This window comes from Parus major, chromosome 11, assembly GCF_001522545.3.
Source record: "Parus major isolate Abel chromosome 11, Parus_major1.1, whole genome shotgun sequence".
Taxonomy (NCBI): Eukaryota; Metazoa; Chordata; class Aves; order Passeriformes; family Paridae; genus Parus; species Parus major.
The window spans coordinates 11,864,591-11,891,274 of record NC_031780.1 but is presented as its reverse complement, the minus strand read 5'-3'; the positions used below and the strand labels follow the sequence as shown (position 1 = coordinate 11,891,274).

The 26,684-nt window shown below is 37.5% G+C and overlaps 1 protein-coding gene across 2 annotated transcripts; it reads left to right on the top strand.

Annotated features, from left to right (window-relative positions):
• The first annotated feature begins 3,330 nt into the window (after positions 1-3,330).
• Positions 3,331-25,868, top strand: CYLD (CYLD lysine 63 deubiquitinase). Of its 2 annotated transcripts, none has more exons than XM_019008033.1 (16): positions 3,331-3,991; positions 5,217-5,384; positions 6,403-6,508; positions 7,526-7,621; positions 8,811-8,927; positions 10,417-10,796; positions 12,157-12,322; positions 13,138-13,279; positions 13,771-13,893; positions 15,151-15,242; positions 16,317-16,383; positions 17,827-17,959; positions 18,374-18,482; positions 19,438-19,556; positions 20,166-20,382; positions 21,792-25,868. In XM_019008033.1, exons 1-16 carry the CDS (start codon positions 3,485-3,487, stop codon positions 21,974-21,976), a joined length of 2,727 nt encoding a protein of 908 aa, XP_018863578.1. In that variant the 5' UTR covers positions 3,331-3,484; the 3' UTR covers positions 21,977-25,868. The 2 variants fall into 2 exon arrangements, with proteins under 2 accessions (XP_018863578.1, XP_018863577.1); XM_019008032.1 differs by having other exon boundaries at positions 5,217-5,519.
• Positions 25,869-26,684: the final 816 nt, after the last annotated feature.

Sequence of the window (26,684 nt, the reverse complement as noted above, 5' to 3'; positions counted from 1 at the left end):
GGGCTGGGCCGGGGGTGGCGGTGGCTCTGCTCCTGGCGGGCCCTGCTGGGCCTTTCCGACACTTCAGCCTCAATCCCTGAGCAGCGCGTTGGCGACTCAAGAAGTGTTTCGGGACTTTCCTTCCCCGTCCTGCGCCGAGCCGCCCGTCAGAAGAGAAAAGGCTCAGGTTTGGGGCGGGGGGGTTGGATAATTATTCTCCAAAGCTGAGCCTTGCACGGAGCCGTGTGTGTCGCACGGACGTGCCTTGCCATGAAACGCGTCGTGAGAGAGCCCAGTGAAATACGATATTCGGTAGCGTTTCGGAATCTGAGCACACACATGTGAGAAATAAGTATTTCATTTTTGGGGGAGGACTGGCAGCGGGGTGTCTGCAGAGTGGCTGTATTGGTAAATCTCATAACGCCACAGCATTCTGGCCCTTGAGAATGATTCCTGTTCTTCCTCTCACGGAGATTATTGGTATCGGATTTATAACGCCGAGCACAACTGCAGGTGCATTTTCTTTTAGGAATCGCGTTACCAGGATGAACATCTTTTATTACATTGTTTCAAGCGCTGTTTTGAGAACCAGTTTCTATTTCTTCCACTCATGGCTTCTATTGCCGGTATAATTCTGTGTGCATTGAGCTGCAACTAAATTTCCTTGCTCATAGTTTTAACCTTCCCATGAAAATTGGTTTTGGGCCGTTGAAGAACAGAACTTTGCATCTCGGCTGGTTAAATTATTTTTGGTATTAAAGTGTCAAGTTTTTTAAGAAACTGTACAATTTATTTTAGCCTTTTCATTTTATACTCCGAATCAGAGCCACAGACATGTGTTCATTCTGAAACCTGATAGCTGGTTTAAACATCTTCATATAGTTCATCCAAGGCTCCTGCAGGGTAGAAAGAGAGTTCTTGAATTTCAGAGCAAACTGTTATTCTGATGAGATGTCTCTGTAGCGACAACAGTGACTCACGAATGAGGAATAAAGGAAATTAGGGAAGCTTTGAAGTTAGGTAGTTTATGGCCTAGCCCTGACAGTTTTTAGAATGCGGGGTTTTTTTCTGAAATATGTAGTGTTGCAGTCATGACTGTGTTTTGCCTATTTCTCCCCAAAAGCTTTTGAGCAAGAAAAAAATTGAGGTAGTAGGTGGAATAGAAGGATGCTGCTGAACAAGCTCTGACACTTAAATTGCCCATGTTGGTGGTCAACTACTCTTGGGTTTGCACAAGTGTAGAAGCTGATGGTGTGTTGTACAGTGCAGTGATGGCTTTTGGTAAGGATTAAGTTGCTTGGTTCCCAAGTTAATCTTACAGTGGTTTATTATAAACAGTGAATAGTTTATTCAGGTCATAATCTGATACAACTACGCTGTTTGTTCAGCAAAGATTTTACTTTGCACACAGAATTCCATTGAAAATGGCAGTAAAAAGAATCCTTAAATCAGTGGTGTATGTAAATGTATTTTTGATATGTTGCCAAAACTTAATGTTCTTTTAACAAGCTTTTCTATGCTCTTAAAATAATAATTTGTCACTTCTGTTATTCCAAAAGAAGGTTTTGAAGAACTCTTCAATAAAGGAAAGCTTTTTGGTACTATAGCCAGTGGGTTTAGTAACATTTCTCTGGGTGTCTAGGGCTTTGAAAGACTGACCACACACCACATAAAGTTATTACATAATCTAAATGCAGCCGTTGACAAGTTTTCACACTGAATTCTTTACTACTAAACATGTGAAGATTGTATTGTTGCAGCAATGGACTTGCAAACAAGATGTACTTAATAAAAAATAGATATGATAAAGTTTATTAAGAAAATTGATTTATCTTTTTTGAGCTGTTGAACAGACTTTCTCTTTTAATATATTATTTCCATGCATACTTACTAAAATGAAAATTAATTATTTCTGTGAATGAAGTAGGAAAAATCAGGATCCCTGTAATGTCAGAGATACTTATTTGCGGCCTACTGGGGATTGAGAAACTTTGTGGAATGGCTCAAAAAAAAAGCACTGGAATGTGTGAGTTCGTAGGGACTGAAAGATGACTTTGCCCAAATTTCAGTTTGTCTGTAGTTACTGCTTTTCTTTGGGGAAAGAGTTTTGTTAAATACACTCTCTGTTTAAAAAGATGAGGAAAATAATTGAAGGACTACTGTATTTCATTGCTTTCTAATAGCTACTGAAACTGGGTTCAAACAGGGTAGGAGAAATAGCAATAGATTTTGATGTGATGGATTTTTTTTTGTGTTGTTTGGATGCCATCAGAGGAAAGTTGTGGAGAAATAGGGTACCTAGGCAGAAGGACAATGATTATTTGCCTTTAGATATAAATAGTTGTTGAGGTTGTCCTTTAAATGAGTACAAACTGTGGCATCACTGATTGGGGACAGGAAGATTTACATGACAATACATTGTGAACTTGTATACTGCTTTTGGCTGTCATCTTTAGAAGAACAAATCCTGCTAAAGTGCTGCAGATCTTTCTTCAGGTATCCACTATGATCAAAACTATAGACACATATGCTCAAAGAAGAATTTTCAATTTGTTCTTCTTCACTTCATGGTTGTGAATTGTAGTCCTAAAGATGATGTTTAACTAAGGCGTTTGCTCCATGCACCATTAATAACTGAAAGTGAGGTATTTCTTAATTTGTTGAAGTGAATTATCTTTCTAGAATAGTAAAAACAAGAGCCTCCAATTTCTTTTTCTGATAATTGCATGTTGCAATGCTGGCACAGTTTGGTTTTCATATATTGTATATTACTGAAACTGTCCATTTCTATTAAAGAAATGGCTGTTATAAGTTACTAAAGTTCCCATTTTCTGCTGCTCTATTTTGTCACCACAATTTTCTGCTTCACTAAATCAAAAAATGTTATGCAGGATGACAGATGCAATATACTTTGTCAGAAATAAGTAGTCACTAATCATGGGAAAAGAGCTTCATAGTGGAAAGTTTCAGTAAAATATTGTTTGTAAACTAGAGCAGGTTGTTTATTTATGTTCATTTGCACTTAGGTTTTCTTTTTGCTTTCACTTATGTGTGTCTTCTTTGTTTTCTGCGTTTCATTACATGCTTTCCACCACCCTTTTTTTTCCCAAGGAACTAAAGAAGGAAATGAAATTCACAGCAATAAGGAGCAGAAATGGGTAAATGGCTCTGTCCATGATCAGCAGTACAGTGGCTCTTCTGGGACTGTGGTCACTGCCTTGCATTTTGCTGAACCCTGATCTGTATGAGGAATGAGTCTGGTCACAGATTTAAATTGTTTTATGTTTTATTTAAGACTGACTGTACTTACCCAATTCAATTTTGTCCTTCTTTCTTTTCTTTTTATTCTAGGCTTCCTGCTCTAAATGTGTTTCTTTGCAAAATGAATATTGCATTGTTCCACAAAGATTGGACCCCCCAGTAGAATTTGGAAAGACCACTGCACAGAAATCAAGAGCTTATTTTTCTGGAAGATCTCTGTGCAGCTTTTAAAGTTTTAATCACAATGAATTCAGGCTTATGGAGTCAAGAAAAAGCAAGTTCATCCTACTGGGAAGAGCGGATTTTTTACTTGCTTCTCCAAGAATGCAGTGTCATAGACAAGCAGACTCAAAAGCTCTTGAAAGTACCCAAAGGTAGCATTGGGCAGTTTTTTCAAGACCGTTCTTCTGTGGCGCACTCCAGAAATATTCCATGTAAAGGCAAGAAACTGCAGATTGGATTAAAGATTCTGGAACAACCACATGCAATCCTGTTTGTGGATGAGAAGGATGTTATAGAAATAAATGAAAAACTAGCTGAGTTGCTTCTGGCTATTACTAACTGTGAGGAAAGATACAGTTTGTTTAAAAGCAAAAGCAGGTTAGCTAAAGGCGTCCAGATAGATATTGGCTCACCTGTTAGAGTACAGCTGAGATCAGGAGAAGAGAAATACCCTGGAGTTGTTCGCTTCAGAGGACCCTTAATGCAAGAAAGGTCCCTAACAGGGATATACTTTGGAGTAGAGTTGCTGGTAAGTTACTTGCTAAGGGGTAGTATCAGATATACTTTATGAGGTGAGCTAAATATATCTTCAGTATAAAGAGGAAGCCCTGATAATTTTTTTTTCTAGAAGCATATTACCCCTAAGATCTGTTACCTTCAATCTTCTCATAAATGCTTTTATGTGAACGTGCCATATCATATCAGCCTTGTAATCTCCATGTTAAGTGAAGTTTGATGTGGTGCATGGGCTGGAAGAAGGACTTGAACATACTCTGAGTCCTCTAGCTCAGAAAAATTTAATTCATAGAATCCTGGAATGGTTTGGCTTGGAAGAGACCTTAAATATCATCTAGTCTCAAAACCCTTGCTATGGGTAGGGACACCTTCCACTAGATCAGTTTCCCCAGAGCTCCATCCATCCTGGCCTTGAGCACTGCCGTGGATGGGGCATCCACAACTTCTCTGGGTAAAAATACTTACATCCCTATCATGGTGAATATCTGACTCTCAGATTTCTGTTGAGTACTTTGTTTTCTTGTGTCAGGATACAGTCCCTAAATGCAGGATGGAATTTCAGGGCTTCTGTTTTTGTAGATCCCTATAAGTCCAATGGCAGCGAGTTAAAATAGAGAATGTATTTGTTGTGTGCTTCTTGTGAGGTATTTCTGAAAAATTAATGCCAACCATAAGCTATTGAAGGGTTAGGTTCAGGAAAGTTCTCCTCTTGTTGTGGGAGTATATTTTTCAAAGTTCTCTTTAAACTTTTCCTGACCTCTTTGTAATTCCCACTGAGAACCTCAGGGAATATCAGGCTCAAGTGTTCCTGAAAATCATCTCACTTTATATGGCATATAAGTAGAATTTTTGAATGTTTAGCATTATGTCTAGTATGAAGTAGTCTTGTCTTGATATGATAAAAATTTGATAATTGAAGCAAAATTTGCACCTGAAAAAAACTTCTCTGCTTCTCTGAGTATAAAGGCTTCTGCCTACAGCTACTCTCTAATCTAGTGACATCTTGCTCTTTATTCCCTGAAGATCGACAGTCTGTATATTTGCCACAGATTCTGACGACAGAATTCTCTCAATAACGATAGTGCATCAGGCAAATTCTTAGTGCAGTTTGTCCAAAACACTGGATTATGTTACTGCTCTTTTGCTCTTTTAGTAGTCTGTTTTTCACAAAATACATCATTTGTTTTTTTCTTTCTTTTTTTTTTTTTTATTCCTCTTATTTCTCCTCCAACACTTAGGAAGAAGGTCGTGGTCAGGGCTTTACTGATGGACAGTACCAAGGCAAGCAGCTTTTCAGATGTGATGAGGATTGTGGGGTTTTTGTTGCTTTGGACAAACTGGAGCTGGTGGAAGATGATGACAATGAACTGGAAAGTGACTATGCAGCTCCAGTTGACGCAATGCAGGTAGAACTTCCTCCTCTGGAGATCAACTCCAGGGTTTCTCTGAAGATAGGAGAGAGTATAGAGTATGGGACAGTTATATTCTGTGATGTCTTACCAGGAAACGAAAGTTTAGGATACGTTGTTGGAGTGGACATGGTAAGAAAATAATCTGACTTTAATAACTTCTGCATGTGTGTTAGCTAGTGAATGACATGCATGTAGAAGAAGAAACATTATCCACAAGCTACTTCAGCGGAGGCTGACCTAAAATGGGAAATAAATACTGTGTTCAGAGATGCCCTTGGTGGTAATTGTTTCTTGGCATCAGGTAAATGGTGTCATATTTGATGCTAAACAGTTCAGGTGAAATGCTCTGCTTACTCTGAGGAGCCTCCACTGAGCTACTTGCCATGTTAGGTGTCAGTCTTGAAGTCATGGAGTCAAGTGTTCGTCTTGTGAGACTGGCTTTGTTCTTCTGCCTGTTAAAAAAGTAGGCTGGATGTCTTTTTCTTTTGTTAGCCATTTTTAAAACCTTTTTTTTTTCATGTAACTGTTTTGTTTGACTTTATTCAACCTTAAAATTGTGAGTTTCAAGTACAAAATTTGATTTTTCAAGAAAATGTGAAGCTTGTGTTTAAAAATTATTTCTAGCAACATGAAATTTTAAAAATGAACGGCTTTTAAATTTTTGGTACTTCAAAATTGTTCCGGTTTTGTAGGTTAGATGCTTCCATTTTCTTGGTTGCATTACCTGTTCCCTAAAAATGCAGTGGAATTGCTCTTGCTTGTTTACCAATAATGTTTTTAGAAGAAAAATGCTTGTTAAAGTAGGAGCTGTCTCTCAAGAGATAATGTTTTAAGCTTTTGTCTTTAAAAACTAATGTTTGGCTAGTCTAAATGCAAAATTAGTTACAGGAAAAAGCAGATGTTGTCAAACATTTCATTTTCCTACTTTTTATATTTCTAAAGACATATGTGTGTACTCAGTATGATGTAAATCTTCTTTTGGGATGCATGTAATGTGTTTTTCTATTTTTAGGATAATCCGATTGGAAACTGGGATGGAAGATATAATGGAATACAGCTGTGCAGTTTTGCAAGTGTTGAAAGTACACTTCTTTTGCATATCAATGATGTTATTCCAGGTATGCCCTGCTTTCTTAACCAGAAGGCAGACTTTGATAACATCTAGGACATTCTCCACCTAGGCACAGTTACATGGTTAAAACAATACTGCAGAATTAATATCCTAAATTCACTTGAATTACTTTCTCTGTTACATTTCTCTTCAGTTTTACCCTCTTTTGGGTTACTGGTAAAAAAGCTTTAATACTGAACAAAATTCCTGTCAAATTGTATAGTATTTACAATACTATGCAGTCTGTAATATTCATGAATATGTAATGGGAATCTTTTCAATGGACTGTTGTTCAATTCACTCCTGGAGTTCCAATATCTTGATCAGAAAGCTGTTCTTTCTGTGCTTGAAAGGTGTTGACAGGATTATGTATGCATTCTAGGAGTAAATACTTGGAAATGCCTGTCAAGACTCTGGAAAAATTCACTGCACTAATTCACTAAATAGTGTTAACTTGTAACAACTACAGTTCCCTGATTCCTTTTCTGAAGAAAGAAAAGTTTGTATGAGACTTTTGTTTGGGCACTATCTCTGGGCACGTTCTAATGAGCCTGTAATTGTTGCTCTCACACTTCTATTGACTGATTTTTGTTATGTCTGCCTTCTATTTGCTAGTTTAGTTGACATGCATGTTTTTGCACGAATGTTCTGCTCTTCTCTGGAGAATCCATGGGGACTTCTCCATTTTTTGAAAAGAGAATTTATTGTAGATGTGTTGATAGAAGAAAACTTAAAATTTCTTGTGTCTGTTTCCCATAATGGAAATACATACATACATTAAAGGATGTGAAGTCAACCTATTTGATATGTTCAAGAAGTAATGGTAGACTTTGCAGCAAGCAATTGGTGATGTGATGAAAGCAGATTGTATACACACAAAATGTGCCAAACAAGGCTTTGTTCCTCTCAGTGTTAAAGCTTGTGATGGCAGAGCTTTGTTCAGTTATGTTTTGAGGTGAACTTTGTGTAACAGAGTGAAAACATAGAAAAGGGAAGCTAATACTCTTCATCTACCATATCTCAGAGACTGTGTCACAGGACAGGAGACCTCCCAAGCTTGCCTATACCTCAAGAAGTGGTGACAAAAGCTTGTTCAATCATAGTAAGCCAAAGGCGATAGGTATGTATGGGAAGGGATTTTCTTTACTTATGTAAGATCACAAAATGTATTGTAATGTATTGCAAAAAAGTATTGTCTTTTCTATCAGTTGATGTATGATTTCAGTTACATGTCAAGTTCAGTCATTAAGGTTGGCAGAGACCTTTAAGATCATCAAGTTCAACTGTAGTGAAAAGTTAAATTCTCTGAAGCAGAGTATTAGTATGAATTTATTTAAACATGATAAAAATGGTAAACAGTTTAAATTAAGACTGCTCAAACTGCCTTCATTTTCATGAAAAAGAGTTTGAGGTTTAGCAGAAATTCAAGACCATATTACCTAGTTGTCTAGTACCACGAGGTCAGGGCTGCATTCTGTTTCTTTGGAAGTGTGGTGTGTGTTTGTTTTGTTTTGGTTTTTAATAAATATTGGTGTCTCTGGTCTTGCAAAAGTAGCAACTTCGAAATTTTTAGCCTATGAGCAGATCTACTTAATAGTGATTGTATTAATTTTGCTATGATTCAAATTGAATCCCCAATTGGGTTGAATTCCCAAAACATAAACTTCCTTGAGTCTGTTTTTGTTCAGCTCTGAAAACCCTCCCAGGGGAAAAAACCAAACAAAACCAAACTGAGAGAGAAGCAATTTTTAAAATTTTTTTTTAAAGGCAGAAATAAGAATTTGGTGTCTTTTGATTTTACTAGTGGCTACATTGGCCAGTAGAATACTAATGGCAGTATATTCTGCAAGTTGTCATTTTACCTGGCATCAAATGCTGCCAGAGATGGTCTTCACTGTAGTAACTGTGGTTATATGTTGGTACAAGTTATAGAATTGGAATTGAACCAGTAATTTATGTGAAATTTTAGTGCTTTAAAACCAAAACCCACCTACTGTAACAGTATTGCAAATTCCTTCTTATATCCATGGTTTATAGTCATGAAAAATTTGCTCCTGAGAGGTATTTTCTGCCTTCTTTTCAGCTTGGTAACCTGAGATTTCAGCTCAGAATGTGTATTGGTTTGGTGTAGGTTTCTACCTTGATACATAAGCTTAGAACTGTGCTAGCCTTGATGGGAGAGTTTGCTCCTTTGTGGAAAGGCAGTTATGTCTTCTTGAAAGCGTAGTAACAAATTTTTACTCGGAGATAAGAGTGTAGGTGATCTTTTGTAAAGAGATTAATCTCTTCAATAAAATATTGTTTTCCAGGATCTACCTCTGAACCTGGAAATAGAAGCAGATCTGAAGTCTTCTACACATTAAATGGCTCATCAGTTGACTCTCAGCCTCAAACAAAAACAAAATCCCCGTGGTATATTGATGAAGGTAAAGAGAGAGGATAGTTTTTTATATATTTATTTTAAAAACCCACCAAACAAAGCTAGAGTGTATTATGTTCTTCAAGTATAACAAGGATGAGATGAAATATAGAACAGCTGGACTGTGTTGTCATGGTGGAATACATACTACACCATAAAAAGCATCTTGAAACCCCTGTGAAAATGTTCTCTGTCTTGGTGTGACCTGTGGTTTTATTCTGCATGTTGGAGATTGTTCTTGGCAACTCACGTGCAGTTCTGTTGGATTGCACGTGTTTCACAGGCAAAATAAAAGTTGAGGCTGGGATGGAAGACATGAAGTATTCCTTGTAGCCAAGTATACACAGTAATTGTATTTCATCTGTCTTTGTATCTGTGTTACAGATCCAAGGGAACTGTAACATTCTGCCATGCCAGCTAATCAGTCTGGAAGTGGGAGTGGGGAAATTATCTAAGTATATGTGTTTTTTTTTCTGTATTTTAAAAAAATAATTTCTGTAAAATCTCTCTTTTGGTTTTTAAGAGTATGAGTGCACATACTTGAAGGATCAATATACCTTGATTTGCTTCCAGACCTATTTTTTTTCCTGCTAAACTTTAGAAAAGTGTGGCTGACTGGCTTAAGGGGTAAATACTAAACTGTTAAGTTACACCAGAAACCTGTAGCAGCAGGTTCAATTCCTTGAACCACAAAAGAAAATGGGTTAAAATTGTTCTTGGTTCTCTAATGATTGTCTTTTTTTAACATTTTTTGAGACATTAGCTTCTTTTAATGAAACAGCATGGGGAGAATAGGTGAAGAGGCTTTTGTTCTGTGAATACCAATTTTGTATGGGGGACCCTTCCAACTCAGGGTATTCTATGACTGTGTAGAGAGATGAGAGAAGACACAGAGTGCTTGTGCTGTTCCATGTATCTCTTTTGTCAGGCACTGCGTTGCTCATGACATATTTAAGTCCTTTATTCTTTATAGACACTGATGGATTCTCTGTATTAGAACCAAGTATGTTGTGATAGTCAGTGGAATAAGCACTTTTCCATTTGCAAATCGTATCTGCAAGCAATTATTTATGTCTTTATAATCTGTGAACCAAATAATTTCCTCAGTCACAGTGACCAATGAGCTCTTTCTAGTTTTGCCCCTACAGTCATAATCCTTGGAGCTGTTAACTCATGTTCAAAGAAGAAGCCTCATGTGAGGATGAAGTAAAAAGATTTCAATCTAAACCTTCCTGTAGTTTCTAACATCTCCTTTCTCTGCGCTGTTCATTTCTGTTGCTTGTGGTAAAAGTGGTGGCACTGCAGCAGTGTCTGCTCAGTCAGTTTTGTGTCTCCAGTGTTGCCAAGTGACAAAAGTCTTCCTAAATGTCCCTAGCTGTTAGTGCTTCCCACCTATTACATCAGACATTGCTGGTTTGAGAGCCAAGTCTTTCCTTTTTTAATACAGGGCGACAAACCCCCAACACTTACTAACGTCTTGGTTTTGATTTTAACAGCTGCTGAAGACCCTTCAAAGTCACTTACTGATTCATCTTCTGGATTTGGGCATTCTTCACCACCACTGCAACCACCTTTAACAAACTCTGTGTCTACAGAAAACAGATTTCACTCCCTCCCCTTTAGCTTGACAAAAACAACAAGTACTAATGGTACTATTGGACATAGTCCTCTCTCTTTATCTGTTCAGTCTGTCATGGGTGATGTGAATACCACAGCTACCCAAGAAAGTCCATCAGCAGCAAGCCCAATTGGAAACTCACATGGTCTTGAAGCAGGTTCCTTGGCTGAAGTTAAAGAAAATCCTCCTTTCTATGGAGTAATCCGCTGGATTGGCCAGCCCCCTGGAGTAAATGAAGTATTAGCAGGACTGGAACTGGTAAATATAAATTCTAGTTCACAGTAATGTTAATTACTAGTTTTGTTTCTCAGAGCTGGTGCCTGTATATGCTGCAAAAGCAGTCAGTCTGGAGGATTTACCCAAGCAGGTTGCCAAGTTTGGAGCTAAATTCTTTGATAAGCTCTCATTTTATGGTGCCCTACACCTTACCCTATTAGTAGGCTCTGAGATGTGTTTGTATCACAGTGGGCAAAGGAATTTGTCAGACTGATCACTTTCTTGCTTTAAGGAAGTGTCCTTTGCTTACCTTATGGAGATTGTAATTGAAAAATTAAATTTAAAGGTCCTTTAAGTGGAAATTTATATAAAATTCTCTAGCTGTAGTTGTCATTGTTGAATATAGTTTTCTGTTGTTTGCATAAGAGCAAACAGGCAGAGTGATGACTGTCAGAGCTGTAAGATAATTGACAGTAGTGATATTGTTGATTTGACAGCCATGTGCATTATGTGTTTCTTTGGGCCCTTTGTGAAAAAAACCCAGAGTTGCCTCAAATATGAATTGTTGTTGTGTACTGACAGTCCCTCTGTAGCAGCTGCTGCCAAGGTTGTGATGGGATATCAGTTAAATTAATGTTTACACAATTAAGGAGATGAAGTTCTTTATTTTGGGATAATGTTCAGTAAAATATGATATAAAGCAGTGTAAAATTATGTAAAACACAAGCAAAATATGTGAGAATGTGACTGGAATTCCAGCTGTTACAAAGAAATCCTGATCCTTGTGGGTGTTTTAGGTGAAGTTGGAGCCATAGCTTGCCACAGGCATTCTGAGCATGCTCCTTAGGGTGCCACTTGTGCATTTCTGCATAAAGCCCTGGTTAGTAAGCAGGCAATGTACCTCAAATCCTGTTCTCAAAGATAGCAGCTCGTTATTGTTCATTCCTAGTTTGTGCTGTCTCACTTACTGTACATTTTGTGTGTTTTGAAGCCGGCAGTTTACTTGTGCAGCCAAATCACACTGAAATTGTTCACAATACCCCATGTTCAGTGCTTTTAATTAAGTGGTTAAAAGCTCTTTCTAACTACAGAAGGAATCTGGACCAGGTTAAATTCAGTCTCTCCTCCTACCTCCCCCATGCTGCTTCTGATGGAATTTTTCTTTTATTTTGGATGGAGTGAAGGTTTAAGCATGAAGAAAGAAACATGCAAATCTTAATTATCTCAAAAATTCCTGTTAGACAACACCTCAGTTGAGGCTTTGGATACTGGATTGCAGAAACTGTGTGTATCATGCTTCAGAGTAGCAGAAGGGTGACTTGTGGGTAGATACTTTTATCAAATGTCTTACTGCAGAATTGTAGAAATAAGAAAAACAATGAATTCTCACTTGAATTTTCAGGAAGATGAATGTGCAGGCTGTACAGATGGAACATTTAAAGGAACTCGATATTTCACATGTGCTCCAAAGAAAGCTCTTTTTGTTAAACTCAAAAGCTGCAGGCCAGATTCCAGGTTTGCCTCACTCCAGCCTGTTTCCAACCAGATCGAGCGCTGCAACTCTCTAGGTACTGACCTTCTGCTTATTTCTTGTTCATCACCTGGGAACTGGCCAGGGCTTTGGTTTCATTCATTCCTTCAATAAGTTCTTTGTATTGAGCACTTGGAAATCTGTACAGATATTACTTAATTGAGATTAATGAATAGCAGATTAGCCTGTACAGAATATAGTGATTCTTGAATTATATTTTAATGCTTTAAAACAAGAAAATGATCATATATTTAAAGAAAAGTCATAAAATTCTGGGAATTTTTTATGCTGTACACTTTTTACTCTAGAAGTTGTAAAACAATCTTGCTGAAAATGGTATTTGCAACCCTAGCATTTTATGATTTCATTAAAAGAAATGAAGGCAGTTATTTTTCTATAATCTATACATCAAATTATTTTATTCTCTAAATATTAAAGGAAAGCATGTATTTTTATGATGGAAGTTAGTGGTGAAAAACTTCTTTTTTTCCCTAACTTCAAGTATTTTAGATTTCTTGGGTCACATTGTATTGTTTGGGAAAACAGCAAAGAAAAGTGTCTGATACTTGTAAAATAGTGTGAACAGGGCATTTGTAATGAAAAGAGAAATTAATTCCTACTGGATAAAATTAATTCAGTGCTGCAGGCTTTCTGAAGCACTCTAGTGTAGAATTTAAAGCCTTTTTCACTCTCTGGAAGACAGTGAGTCTCAGCTATAATAAAATGCTATTCTAGTCCAGAGAAGGAATGCTTACACTAAGGCAGAAACTTAGCTATAAAACATTAATAGGAAAATCTCAAGGGGGATAAAATTTGAGGCTTTAAAGTGTCTTTTGAAAAAAAAAATTTCAGCCTTTGGAGGTTACTTAAGTGAAGTGGTAGAAGAAAACACTCCTCCAAAAATGGAAAAAGAAGGTTTAGAGACAATGATTGGAAAGAAGAAAGGTATCCAGGGGCATTACAACTCCTGTTACTTAGACTCCACCTTATTCTGGTAAGTTCATAATTTGTATAGTGGCATCTCATGCTAGAAATGCAGAACATGTGATCTTTGCTTGAGTGACTGTGTGTATTCCTGTGCAGTATTCACACCCAGTGTCCTGTGCTGCAGTCCCTGAGCTCTCCCAGTGTGAGCAGTGAAGTGCTGGTCATGCCCAAACTGCACTGGCCCTTGTGGATCTGCTTGTTTAGTCTGAGGGAGTCACTGGCCTCTAGAAGGTTGAAGGAGAAGGGGTGGAGGGGGGAAATGCCTCTTGCAGGTTTTTGCAGAATCCTGCCTGGGCAACTGGTTCTGCATTTTGCTGCAGGAAAGGATGCTGGGTTGGAGTGGACTTTGCTATTTAGTGCAGCTCTGTCCCCTGTCCATAATTGTCTCTTTTTGAGTTTGTTTAGTTCTTTAACTCTTGTGGCTTTGCTTGGTTTGTCTTATGTTCCTCAGGTATTTGAATAGTCAAAACAACCCTCCTTTTCTTTTTTTCTTTGTAGCCTGTTTTCTTTTAGCTCTGTTTTGGACACTGTGCTACTCAGACCTAAAGAAATGAATGATGTAGAGTATTATAGTGAGACTCAGGAGCTGCTGCGGACAGAGATTGTGAATCCTCTGAGAATGTAAGTAGAGACAAGAACTGGTCTCTAATGTGAATTAGAGTGTTTGCATTCCTGCAAACTGAGAAGTTTGGCTATCTGCTGCTACTCAGTGTATTTTTCTCTAAGTATTTTTACTTTTTCTTTTCAGCAAATTTAATCAGTGATAACTGGAAAGAATTTTTCATTGTTTGGTGATAAATATTTTCACTAGTTTCTTATTTGCGAATGGATCAGCACAAAGCTGTTGTAAAATTAGTGCAAGTATGATTACAAAAATGTTGATAAATACAAGTTCTGTTTGCTCACAGCATTCATCTTTACACATTTTTTATGTTATTGTACTTGAACAGAAAATTATTTGGGTTATCTTATATGGAGTTTCACAATTGAATGGATTTATCAGGGCTTTAGAAGTTTCGTTATTTTTCACATGTGGTCTGCAAGTGGCCAAAAAGCTTTCATTAAAAGAACTTAATATGGCCTTTGTAATTTGTCAGGCACAATGAGTAAATGAGGTGCAACAAAATTTTCCATGTTAAGTTCTTAAGCTTAATTTTTTTCAAAAATGTGAATAATACAGTTGTAGTTCCAAAATTCTGTGGGCTCTCACCGAACAACTTCTGACAAAGTTTTTATTTTGATGAATAAAAGCGTTGGTCCCTGAAGCCTTGTTCTTGCCAGGGAGTGGGCACTTTGCCTGGTATGTTTCAGGGTCTGTGGAACAGGTAGGAAAGCAGGATACACACTGAGTAGCAGAAATATCAGGTGCCTGATGTGGCTGAATGTCTTACTGTCCTTTTACCATGCTTAAAACTTGGGAAAATGAATTTGAATGCTCAGAGCCTCAGCTTAGGTCAGCAGAGCAGCTCTGTGTGTTTTTCTCAAATATTGAATTTTTTTTTTTTTTTGTTAACAACTCCCACAGTGCTGTTATTTTTTGACATTCTGAAATGATGCAAATTAGAGTGAAAACAAATCAAAAGTAATTGACTGACAAATCTGAAAACAGTTATTTTGGTAAGTTGATGATGAAGAATGCTCTTAAAGGTTGTAAAAGAACATTGAGCACTGCATTAAATTTATACTACATTAAAAAATCTGGGAGTCAGATTAAATATGAGAAATCAGTATGTAGTTTTGAAGAAATACCATCTGCAGATAGTTAAAGAAGAATTTGAGAACCTGTATTGCAGTATTTAAGTGGTTGGTTTTGGCTTTTTTTACTTCTCTGACTTGATCACAAACTAGCTAATAGCTTATTAAATCCATTTATCTTAGATATGGATATGTATGTGCTACAAAAATAATGAAACTGAGGAAAATACTTGAAAAAGTTGAGGCTGCATCAGGATTCACTTCAGAGGAAAAAGGTAATGGGGGAGGTTTGCTTTTCTTTGAGACTTACAAGAATCTAATGTGAAGGAACTGAGGAACTTTACAACATAATTATACCAGAACAAGACACCCAAATATTTTTCTGTGGCAGTAGAGTCCCTAGCAGAGATCTGAGTGACCACTGGCTGCTAGAAAGGTCTTTTCTGTTTCCTTGGCTATGTAAGAAACCCTAGCTGAACAATTTCTGCAGTTTTCCACTGCCTGGATTTCTTTTAGTGCCTTCCTATGCCCCTGGAAGTCCCTTCTAGCAGTCAGTGGAGAAGACTGTGATAAGGCTGGGGTTTGTTCTCTTTCAAATTGTCACTGTAATCCCTGAGGAATAAACTTTAGCACTACAACATACCGTTGTTCCCATGGTTATGTAATATTTTAAGAAATAAAACGTTCAAATCATGATAGAAAAATAAGTTTTCAACTTTCTGATCTATTGCTACATATATTGATTAATTAGCATTGTATTATGTAACTGTTTTGCTTTTATTCCAGAGAGTACTACTTTCTTTGTAAATACTGAACGTTGGAACCAGTATTTACTGCAGTTAGTGGCAGGGAGAGAAATACACCAGTAAGCTGTGGTGGGGGAGAGCAGTCCTCTGGGAAGCTGCTGTTGGCTGCATTCTTGGTTAGAGAACTCGGTCTCTAGTTCAAATGAACTTGGGACAATTGTGTGGGTTTTGTGTTACTGTCACTGCTCCTCACTGGCTCTCTGAAGATTCACTGTTTCCTTTTGAAAGCTTTTATTTCTTCTGGAAAAGTTGTGTGCTGCGGATTCCTCTGAAATACAGAGCATGTTTTTTAATTTTACTGAAAAGTTTTGTTACCCTGTTGAGCCTGTACCTTTTATTGGAGACATTTAACACTAAAATAATAAGCAGAGGTTGGTCAAAAAAATATTCATCGTTTGTCATAATCATATTGTGGTAATAAAGCTATAAAAATTAACTTGATTTTTTTCTATGAAAATTTTGAAAACCTACACTTTCGGTGAGTCTTGAACAATGTGTCTGATTTTGCATGCTAACAAAACCTTTTTTCTCTTCCCTCTCCAGATCCAGAAGAATTTCTGAATATTTTATTTCATCATATTCTAAGAGTTGAGCCACTGTTGAAAATAAGGTGCATCTTATTTCTTTCATCTTTCAAGGGTTTTTTCATGTCTCTGCCATACACAGAATTAAATTTATGTTCCACAATTCAGCTTTTAGCAGCAGAATTTGTGTGTATTGTGCACATACCTGAAGTCCTCAAGGGTGATTCAAAAGTCTCCTTTCTTCCTAGTAGTGGTACCACTGAGCATCATGCTTTTAGAATCCTCTCAGCCACTGAATACTCTAAAAATCAACATTGCCTTAAATGCTGACTGGGATGGGAGGAGGTTACAGTTTATAGCAAATCTGATGAAAGTTCCCAGAAACTTTTGATGCTGATATGAAACAGCTCCTACCTAATGGTTTCCTTTTGCTGTTAGAAGCTAGTTAGTCCTGTATGTTTTTTCTCTATAGTAGTAAAAACCATTTCTTCAACCTGAGCACCATCTTTTATATCCTTTCTTTTGTACTTCCAGAGGAGGTTAAATTGCCCATTTGAGGATCTCCTCCCAAATACATCAGAGCTATGTTTATTTAACAGAAACACAGTCTGAAAACATTGGTACTTGTTGCTTGACTAAGTTTTGAACATCTGACCTCAAAGCATACTTAAATTGGTAGCTTAATTCTGTGTTCCTATCCATACAAAATGTGTTGTGGTTTTGTGGTTCTTGTTTTGTGAAGGGGATAATTGGTTTGTTGTAGATATGTGTGTGTTTAATGGAAAGGGGGTTTTTTCCCTCTTTTTTTTTTTTTTTTTGTATTTTGGTGGGGATGAAGAAGTTTCTCCAGAGTGCTTCCTATGGCTTGCATTGGCAGTTTACGTGGTAATGTGCCTCAGAGTTGGCCTAGGTGTGGAAAGAGTCTTAACAAATAGAGCTGGACAGGCTTGAATTTGGATTATCCTTTTGGAGAGTTCTCTGCTAACTATAGAGCAAGTCTAGCAACATTAGCCATCTGTGTGTCACTCCCACTGCAGGAAGTGGTGTAAATATCGCCCTGATTTAGAGAAAATGTTTCATTAAACCCATCATACTGAAGATAATTATTGTTGTTTCGTTTGATATTTTATTACTGAAATTCCTAATTGTCTCTCCAGTGAAAGCTGCTTTATTGTCTTGGAGTTTTTGATGCAGATGCTTAGGAAGTATTTCTCAGTTGGTAGTTCAGCCATGCACAGGCATATGTTTTTAAAACATGCTCTGAAACTCACACTGATTTTTTTCTTTAAATTTTTCCATAATCAGTTCAAACTTAATACTTGACTGCCTGGCACTTTGTTTCTGGGGGCAGGGGGCTGTGTTGTTTGTTTGTTTTTTTTAAAGCACAATGTATTTCAGTGCAGAGAGGATGTTTTGTCGACTGTTTTCATGTAGATGTTATTTTCTTAGTAAGATACAGTCATCATTACAGTAGAGCTTCAGAATCTGTTGTTTTTTTGGTTTTGTTTTTTCTTTACATCTGTTTTTAGATCACCAGGTCAGAAAGTACAAGACTGTTACTTCTATCAAATTTTTATGGACAAAAATGAGAAAGTTGGAGTCCCAACAATTCAGCAGTTACTAGAGTGGTCATTCATCAACAGCAACTTGAAGTTTGCAGAGGTTGGTGACAGCTGTTGCCTTGTTAGAAGTGATCATACCTTAATATCTGTACATTCGGCAATGGGACAAAAGTAGCATTTGGTGTAAAAACATGCAGATATGTTGGAAATGGGAATATTGTGTCAGTGATCCAGGATGCCTACATAACAGAAATATTTGAAGGTTCATATTTAAGGTTATGATATGTATTCTTTGGCTGAACAGATCAAAGTGATTTAGGTAAAGAATTTGTAAAAGAAAACTTCTTAGCTGCTGCCGCTGAGTTGTTTTAAGGACTAATACTTAGAGATACCTCTGTCCGTGGGCTGTGAGTTTAAAAAACATGACTATATTTATAGCACTAGAAGAATGTCTACAAAGTTAGATAGTTATTTATCTCAAATTCATTACATTATATTCTGGCATTTTACCTAGGCACCCTCTTGCCTGATTATCCAGATGCCCCGGTTTGGAAAAGACTTCAAAATGTTCAATAAAATTTTTCCTTCCTTGGAATTAAATATAACAGACTTACTTGAAGACAGTAAGTATATAACATTGCATTGTATAACAGAGAGAGTTGCTGAGAGTGACAGTGAAAGTATTCCTGATACTTTGGGTGGATTTGTTGGGGTTTTTCTTCCTTAGGTATTTGCCAAGATAGTGTGAGATGCTCAGGCTGAGCAGAAATGGAAGTTTACTGAGTAGAAGGCTTTTTTACCCTCATGTCAATTAGAAGCTCTAATTTCTAGTAGCAAAGAATGTATAGAATACAGCTTTTGTTTGTTTACTTAAGTCTTGAGTACCTGTTCAACTGAACTTATTTCAGGAGTGCACTGAAAATTGAGTTATTAGCAGCAAAGCAGTTCATTGATTCATTAGTTCATCAGACTAGAAGGGAACCTGACATGAGCATGTGCACCTGTGGTATATTGTGGGTGTGCATTTTATAGCCAGAATTAAATCACTTCTTTTTGTGACATAGTTTCTGACATTGGTCATCCACCAAATTTTTGATTGCATTGTCCTAAGGAAGGACACCTGGTTTTAAATTTGAGATAAGAATTAATAAAACTGCCAAAATTCATCAGAATAATAATCTCTGAAGTTGCCATGGACTTTTCTCTCACTGCCTTGGCCATCAGCTTATGCTTTTTCCTTTTTCTTATTTTTGGTGTTAACAGCTGTAGGAGCTAAGGTAGCAGTACCACTATGATGAGAGAGCTAACATGATTGAAAAGCCTGTTTTTGCTTGTTCATGCACTTGATTTTAATCATCTTGTTTTGCCACTTACCATTTACTCTTAATCCACATTGAACCAAAGAGAAGTTAAATGAATTACATTTCTCTTTGATTAGCAATCTCATTTTAACTTTTTTTTTTTTAATGTAGTGTTATTCTCCATTTAAAGTAATAGTTCTCCTTTGTTTTCCTATTCCTTTTCTTATAAAACAAAGCCTCCCCAGCCTGGAGACTAATAGCTTTGTTGCCCATGCAGCTCCCAGGCAGTGCCGGATCTGCAGAGGGCTCGCTATGTACGAGTGCAGGGAGTGTTATGAAGACACTGATATTTCTGCTGGCAAAATCAAGCAGTTCTGTAAAACGTGCAATACACAGGTAAGTGCTTGTCTTCATTATTCACATGGGTTTAACCCAAATGGTTAATGCTACAATAATTAAAAGAAAGGTAGAAGAGCATAGTGAGACTTCTTTGCCAGCACCAGTGTAGCTGCCATCCACCAAGTAAGGTGTCTCCTTTGGTGACAGATCAGGAACTCCTGCAATGTGTTTATCAGCGTGGCAGCTGCCAGATCCAGCACTAGACACAGTGGAGAAATAGTAACCACGTGTTTTAAATCCTAATTTTATGTTCATGCTACCTTGTTAGAGTTGATAAATTCATGTCAGCAGTGCTGTGTTTTGCTGTTTGGCAATTGCATGAAGATCCTAGTCATAGTTTATTTTCAAATCTGAGCATAGTAGAAAACTGTTGCATTAAACCTGACCTCCCTTCTAACCATAGATTTGAATTTTCTGGGCAATATTGAACTACACTGGTGTGGAAAAAAAGAAGAAATGTTTAGTCAAGCTGCTGTTATTGCAGTTCCTTCTCTAACGCCATTAATCTTCTGTTCAGCAGTAATGTTCTTTTTAGCTTTGTCTGCCACTGAAACAAATAATCTTACAGGGTTTTTTTTCTTTTCTGAAATATCACTTCAATTGTAGGTTCATCTTCATCCCAAGAGACAGAGTCATAAATTCAATCCATTGTCACTTCCTAAGGATCTGCCAGACTGGGACTGGCGGCACGGCTGCGTGCCCTCGCAGAAGATGGAGCTGTTTGCAGTGCTGTGCATCGAGACCAGCCACTACGTGGCCTTCGTCAAGTACGGCAGGGATGACTCTGCCTGGCTCTTCTTTGACAGCATGGCAGATCGGGATGGTAACCTCCCATTTACTCTCTTCACTTTCTCTTATGTTTTTGTATCTGTAGTTTAGATTTCAGTGACTGTTTCCTAAAGTTTTAGGGATATTGGTGTCATTGAACTTGATGTACTCGATGCTGCGATACTGATCTTGACTCAGCCTTACCTTAGTGCATTGATTTCATGGCAGCTGCTGATTTGCATATTCTGAGTTTCACCTCATTTGGATACCTTAGTAATTAGATGGTACAGATGTAACTGCATAAGTTTCTTAGCAGGACTCCTTATACATTTTTCTATGCTTTGCAAATTTGGCAGAGACAATTTTAAATAATCAACTTCAGGAATGTACTTCCAGTTTAAATTTAAGTTGATGTACATGACTATCAGCATACAAATATTTGTATTACTTTTTCTTCAATGACTTACGGTAGCTGTCTTTAGAATAAAGGAAATAGTCACACATTACAACATCTATGCTATTCCTTTGAATCCTTTTAGAGTTATCAGTGGGAAATTGTTTCCCTGTAATAATACAAATGCCAGTAAAACAGGTACTGGTTTTTAAACAGATCCCATTTAAATATGGACTCTCTCAGTTCTGGTGCCTAATAAAAACAGTAATAGATGAAGTGTCAGACACACAGTTAACAATTTTTGCATGAAGTATTCTTGAACCCCTCTGTTACAGTGTGAGTTGGCAGGGCGAGAAGAATCTTGCCTTCTATTGAAAATGCAACTGCTACAGAAGTAAAGTCACTTTCTTATAACAGCAAGAAGACAATCAAGCTTCATTTCAGAGTGGTTGAAATATTTATGACTGATGTTTGTAAAGAACCATTTTATTTCAGGAATTTAGATCACATGAGAAGCTGGAAATATCTCCTGCTGATCTTAGGGGGGTTTTTAGTTGCAAATATTTTTCTTCAGCTTTTCAAAAACAGCAGGATGTCTATACTTGTGTTGTTTTAATTTGCTCATTTTTATGTGGAAAATGGCCAGGACCAAACAGTACTTTCCAAGTCAGGTACAGACATGGTTTATAAATTCATCAGCTGTTAGCAATTGTCATGTTATTAACAAATTCGGTGCATGTGAGGTGGTTTATGTATCCAGGTCAATCTCCTAAAGTCATACAGAATTTAGTTTTAATGAAAACCCAAAGTTCTCCCTGGTTTTGTGTAGTATTTGTGTGGGTGTGGTTTAGTGGTTAACACTACTAGATACTCTGATTCTGATTGTGATTTCTTGAACAATGCACTTCTCATAGGTGTTTACCCTGCAGCAGTCCAGTGCGGCATATTTAAGTTTTTTAGAAGGTGTTTTCAAGAACTGGTGATGTTGTCATAATACAATTATGTTATGAAGAGCAAATATATGTAAAATGCTCTCCTAATCTGCTTCTCCTTTCCTTATGGTTTAAAAGGAGGTCAGAATGGCTTCAACATTCCACAAGTTACGCCATGTCCAGAAGTTGGTGAATACCTGAAGATGTCCCTAGAAGAATTGCACTCACTGGATTCCAGGAAAATCCAAGGTTGTGCACGAAGACTGCTTTGTGATGCTTACATGTGCATGTATCAAAGTCCAACAATGAGTTTATACAAATGAACCAGGATCTCTGCAGAACTGAAGAGACAGTACAGAGTTACCCACTTGGGGTTTGCTGCAGTTTTGGGTAGTTCAATGCAACCGTTGCTGGCAATGGAAGAAGTTGACTTTGACATCAAGAGGATTTACTGTTCCAAAAACTACACATGGAGTTCTGTCACTGAAGTATTTAAGCATTTTGCACTCTAGGAAGTGTGCTTGTGTGTGTTTGTTTTATAAACAAAGTTAAGTTACTAAAACTTAAAAGCTTTAAGTGCATTGATGATACACAGGCTTTTTTGAAATGTTAAAGGTGAAATTATATCAGGAGAAATCTCCTCTAGTCCATTGGGAATGTAAGGATACAGTGTTTTATCTCAGTGCATTTCTGTGGACAGGGATGATGACTGTCATGTGTTTCTCTACTGCCACCATGTCTCCTCACCCCTGATCTTTTTAGCACCATAGATTCTCTTTCAAAGAGAGAGTAACTTCAGTTTGAGTAAGATAAATTTTAGACTGCTCATTGCATACTCTGTTCTGTTATCTACTATATTCTTCTCCATTCCAAAAATTAACATTAATTTAAAGATCTGAATCCCTGTCTTGCAAAAATCAAGCACACAGACTTGTTGTGTTGTTAACTTTTGGAAGGGAAAGAGAGGAAAAGAAGAGGGTATTAAGGGGAAGCATAATTGCTAAAATATAAAATTAGCAATGAAAGTTAACAGATGTCTTTTTCTAAGTGTCTATTTTTAAAGAAACAAAGCACTCTGGAACAGAACAGCAACTGTACACAAATGATTCCAGGACAAAACAATAAAATCATGGATTGCCTCAGGGAATGTTACTGAAGTGAATTCTAGTCCTTGGTAAACAAAACTGACTTTTCTACAGTACATTAAGCTACTGCTTGGGAATATATTATACATCTGACTCTTCATTTCAGGATTAGTAATATTAAAAAAAGAATATTAAAAATCTCTGCCTGGAAAACTGAAACTATAAATAAAGGTAGATGAGAGTTTTAATGAATACCAAGTACCTGATGAAAACTAACTTGAAAAGCTGCAAAACCTGTGTTAATGTAAAGTACTTTGAAGTCTGTTAGTTCCTGTTTGCAATTAAATACTGTTGTTTTAGTTGCCTTTTAGCTACTTCTGTCTACACTGACTAGCAAACATACAACTCTATATATACAGTAACATCTGGTTGTACAAATTGCATCTATATGAACTGTACATTTTCTGCTCTTAAGCTGTTTTATATGGAAACTTCCTTTTTGGGATCAAGTCTGTAGAAGGGAAGAGATAACAAAATATGACAGAGGAAAAGCCACATTGCAAAAGCCGCTGTTTTAAAGGCAATGGAGACTGGTCCCTTATTGTAGAAAGTGTGGTTACTTTGTTTTTCTTGGAGAACCTAGAGTCTTTCTTTGGGACACACTACCATAGAGCAGTAGTAGAGAGAGGTTTGAAAACTGCTTGAAGGACTAATCTGTGTGAAGCAGGGGGTGCTGAGGGGGTTGATCTGTTCCATTAGCCTTTGCATGAAGTGTGCTCTAATCTTTCACTCTCAAGAGCAACAAGGTTATTAGAAGTGTCACTGTTGCTTTTGCCTGGGAGAGTCTCTTGGCTTTATATTCCCTTGCCTTATTTATCCAGGCTGTGCTCCTTGGCAAAACTCTTCTGTTTCAGTACAGAGCTCTTGATGACTTTCTCTCATGAAAAAATCCAGTAGGTTTTAGGTGATGGATTCTATAACCAGGCCCATTGTGTCCCAACCTGGATGGAGGTCCAAGCCATGACCCCTTTGAACAAGGACCAAACAAGACCCGAGCACAAATCTGTACACAGGACACCAGTCTGAATGTCTGGATTTTTTCTCTTCCCTAGCCCTAGATTTATTTAGGACTTTCCCAGTGCATTCATTTCATATCTCTTCCACTGGTGTGATCTTTCCAAACCCCTCAGCTTCATTACATATAGTTCCCTGTTCCTGCCTAAGCTTGGAGAACAGCCTTGGGCATGCTATGGCCAGAGGAGAGGATTGGAATTGGCAGCCATATTATAGTTTCCTAGATGAGTAATCTTGTAGCAAAATATCCACTCTTTTGTACAAGTGGAAAGTATCCAGCTTTTCAGGATACATACTTGATTAGCAGAAGTTAATTAATACATAGATAAGTGTAAATGAACTTGGCTTCTTGCCTTCAAGCTTCTGGCCTTTCAGTGGAAAAGAAATGTGGACTCTTCCTGTGGGACATGTAGGGAATGCTCTTTACTGTGCACACTTCTTTGTGACAAATACTGTGTTTGGAAAGGCAGTGCTTTACACCCTGCCTTTTGTACTATAGATTATTGCAAAATGGTAAATAGTTTTGCAAGCACTGTATGATTACATGGTTAGTTTGTTGTTTACCACTTAAGAGGGCAGAGATGTCTTCTATAGCATGTAAAAAATTTGTTTTGGCAATCAAGGAGTCTTCTTTTAATCTAAAATGTATTGCTGTGTGCTGTACTGCACTGCATTAGAGGTGATCTGGCAATGTAAATTAAATGTTACAGAAATAACCCCAATTTTATTTCCTTTCTCAGAAACGAGTATACAAACAGAAAAGTGATTTCACTGTGAAAGGAAATTTGTAAAATAACTTATATGCAAAGGTAAAAAAGGTGGGGTTTTCTGGGTGTTTTTTAGCCTTCAGCATATATTTGTAGGGGATTTGAAGAAGCTGTTTTGAAGCTTGCATTCTAAGCATCTACTGCTGTTAACTGTAATGCCCAAAGATTCCAGTGACTAAGCACCCAACATTTATATTGTTTAATGCATCTGGAAATCTCCCAATCAATTCTTTTATTTTTTATTTTTTTTTAAATATGGCAAATATCCTCTCAAATTAATAGCACTTAGATCATTCTTCATGGTTTGGCTCATAAGTACTGCTAACAATGGCCTTAACCTGTGAGTAGGAAAATACATTGATGGCACAGTTCCTGCCAGCCTGTAAAAATGTAAAGTTTCGTAGGACATAAACTTTTGTAACTGGGGAAAAAACCTTCACCCCATACAACTTTCCTGCTTTGCTAAACATTTTTAGAACTAGTGGTTCAAAATAGAATAAATCACTGTGCCACTAAATCCTTGCTGATTTTGAAGAGGGTAAAGAGGAGGTATTAACTAAAGGTGATGCCTTACAGATTTACTCAAGCAAACAAAGTCCTTCAAGAAAACCCCAACCAACCCCACCATAAGTTACAGCAGAAGACTTGTTGTTGGGTGGGGGAGATAATTGGAGAAAAAATTGCAAAAATATCTATGTTTAGTAAAGGTCTTTATAATATGTGATACTGATTCTGTGCTCTTGAAAATTGTAATACTGTGTTGTACTGAACAGCCTGTGAGATTCCCATTTTAAGCAAGTACTGTGTGTAACAAGAATTGCTCTTGATTATAAATGGTTCATTTCAATGCACTTATTTTTCTCGTGCACTTTATGCTCCACTGAGTAGCTGAGCGTGGTCACCATGATCCCTGACAATTGCCTGTTCCATACAATTCCAAGGCACCACCGTGCTGCACACCAGACTGGTGAGGTTTCCCAACTGAGCTGGTGTAAAAAGCAGCTTGAAAGCTCTGTGTATTTTTACCACTGTAACAAAGCATGTTTTTATCTGTTCTTGATGTTTGGCTAAATAAACATCCCATGTTTTGTGCACAAATAGTCTCTTAAGCTTACAAGGCTGTCTCCAAGAAGGCATTAGGGAAACAAACCATTGGATCAGGTTGCCCTCAACTAGCCTTAATTTTATTTTTTTTTTCTAATGGTAGGGCTGAATGAGCTGCTGCTGGAAAGGAATGTACTATGTGCTCTTTCTGTATTAATATTAATTAAAAATATTATTCTTATGGCTCTATTCGTTTCTTTGGGGCTTGGAAATGTGCGAGTGTCATGAAAAAGCATGAATAGAGGGTGAACTACCTTGTTTCGTGTGCTTACAGCAGGATTTATGTTTATAAATTTCTTCTACTCCTTCAGAATTTCTAGGTAACTTAGGAATTGTTGTACTGTATAAAATCAGAGAATTACAATAATCCTTTTCATAAGAATACTACCTGTATCTTACCAATTAGCACCGGATGCTGTAAGGGAAAACCACTGGAAAACAGCTATAGGTACGTGGAGTTTTCCTGGGGGGATTTTATTTTTAAATGCTTAGTGCACCACCTTACTGACCCCAGTGAGCAGCTCCTCCTGGAATAATGCTGTAGCTTCACTGCTGCATCCACAGCTTCCACTTTCTCACTTTCTGTGTGTTTTGTGTCTAGAAAAACACTAACTCCTATCCAGCATTTGTAGGTTTACCTTTTTATAAATTTATTTATTTACCTGAGTGTTTTAGCAATAACAAATAAATAAAACAGCGATAAGTCCTGGGCGTACAAAAGGAATTATTTAAGTCAATTGAAGTAATTTTAAAGTTTTTATCTTACTGAGAAATCCTTAAACGCTTGTAAAAGTAGGTGTAGAAGCTATTTGTAGGAAACAGCTGCTGTCGAGGCTCGGTTTGTTGAAGCTGGGTTTTCCGTGAGCGGTAGGGTGATGATGCTGTCTGTGCTCGCCGCTGCGGCCGGGCCGCTCCCGCTCTGCGGCCGCACGGGGGCAGTGCCGGCCCCGCCTGCGCCCGCCGCTGGCCGGGAGTGCCGCTCCCGTGTCCCCGCTGTGTCC

Coding starts and splice junctions, on each gene's coding strand:
- CYLD (XM_019008032.1), top strand. CDS start 3,485: ATGAATTCAGGCTTATGGAGTCAAGAAAAAGCAAGTTCATCCTACTGG. Junction 7,622..8,810: donor TAGTAAGCCAAAGGCGATAG/GTATGTATGGGA, acceptor ATTGTTTTCCAG/GATCTACCTCTGAACCTGGA. Junction 20,383..21,791: donor CAGCATGGCAGATCGGGATG/GTAACCTCCCAT, acceptor ATGGTTTAAAAG/GAGGTCAGAATGGCTTCAAC.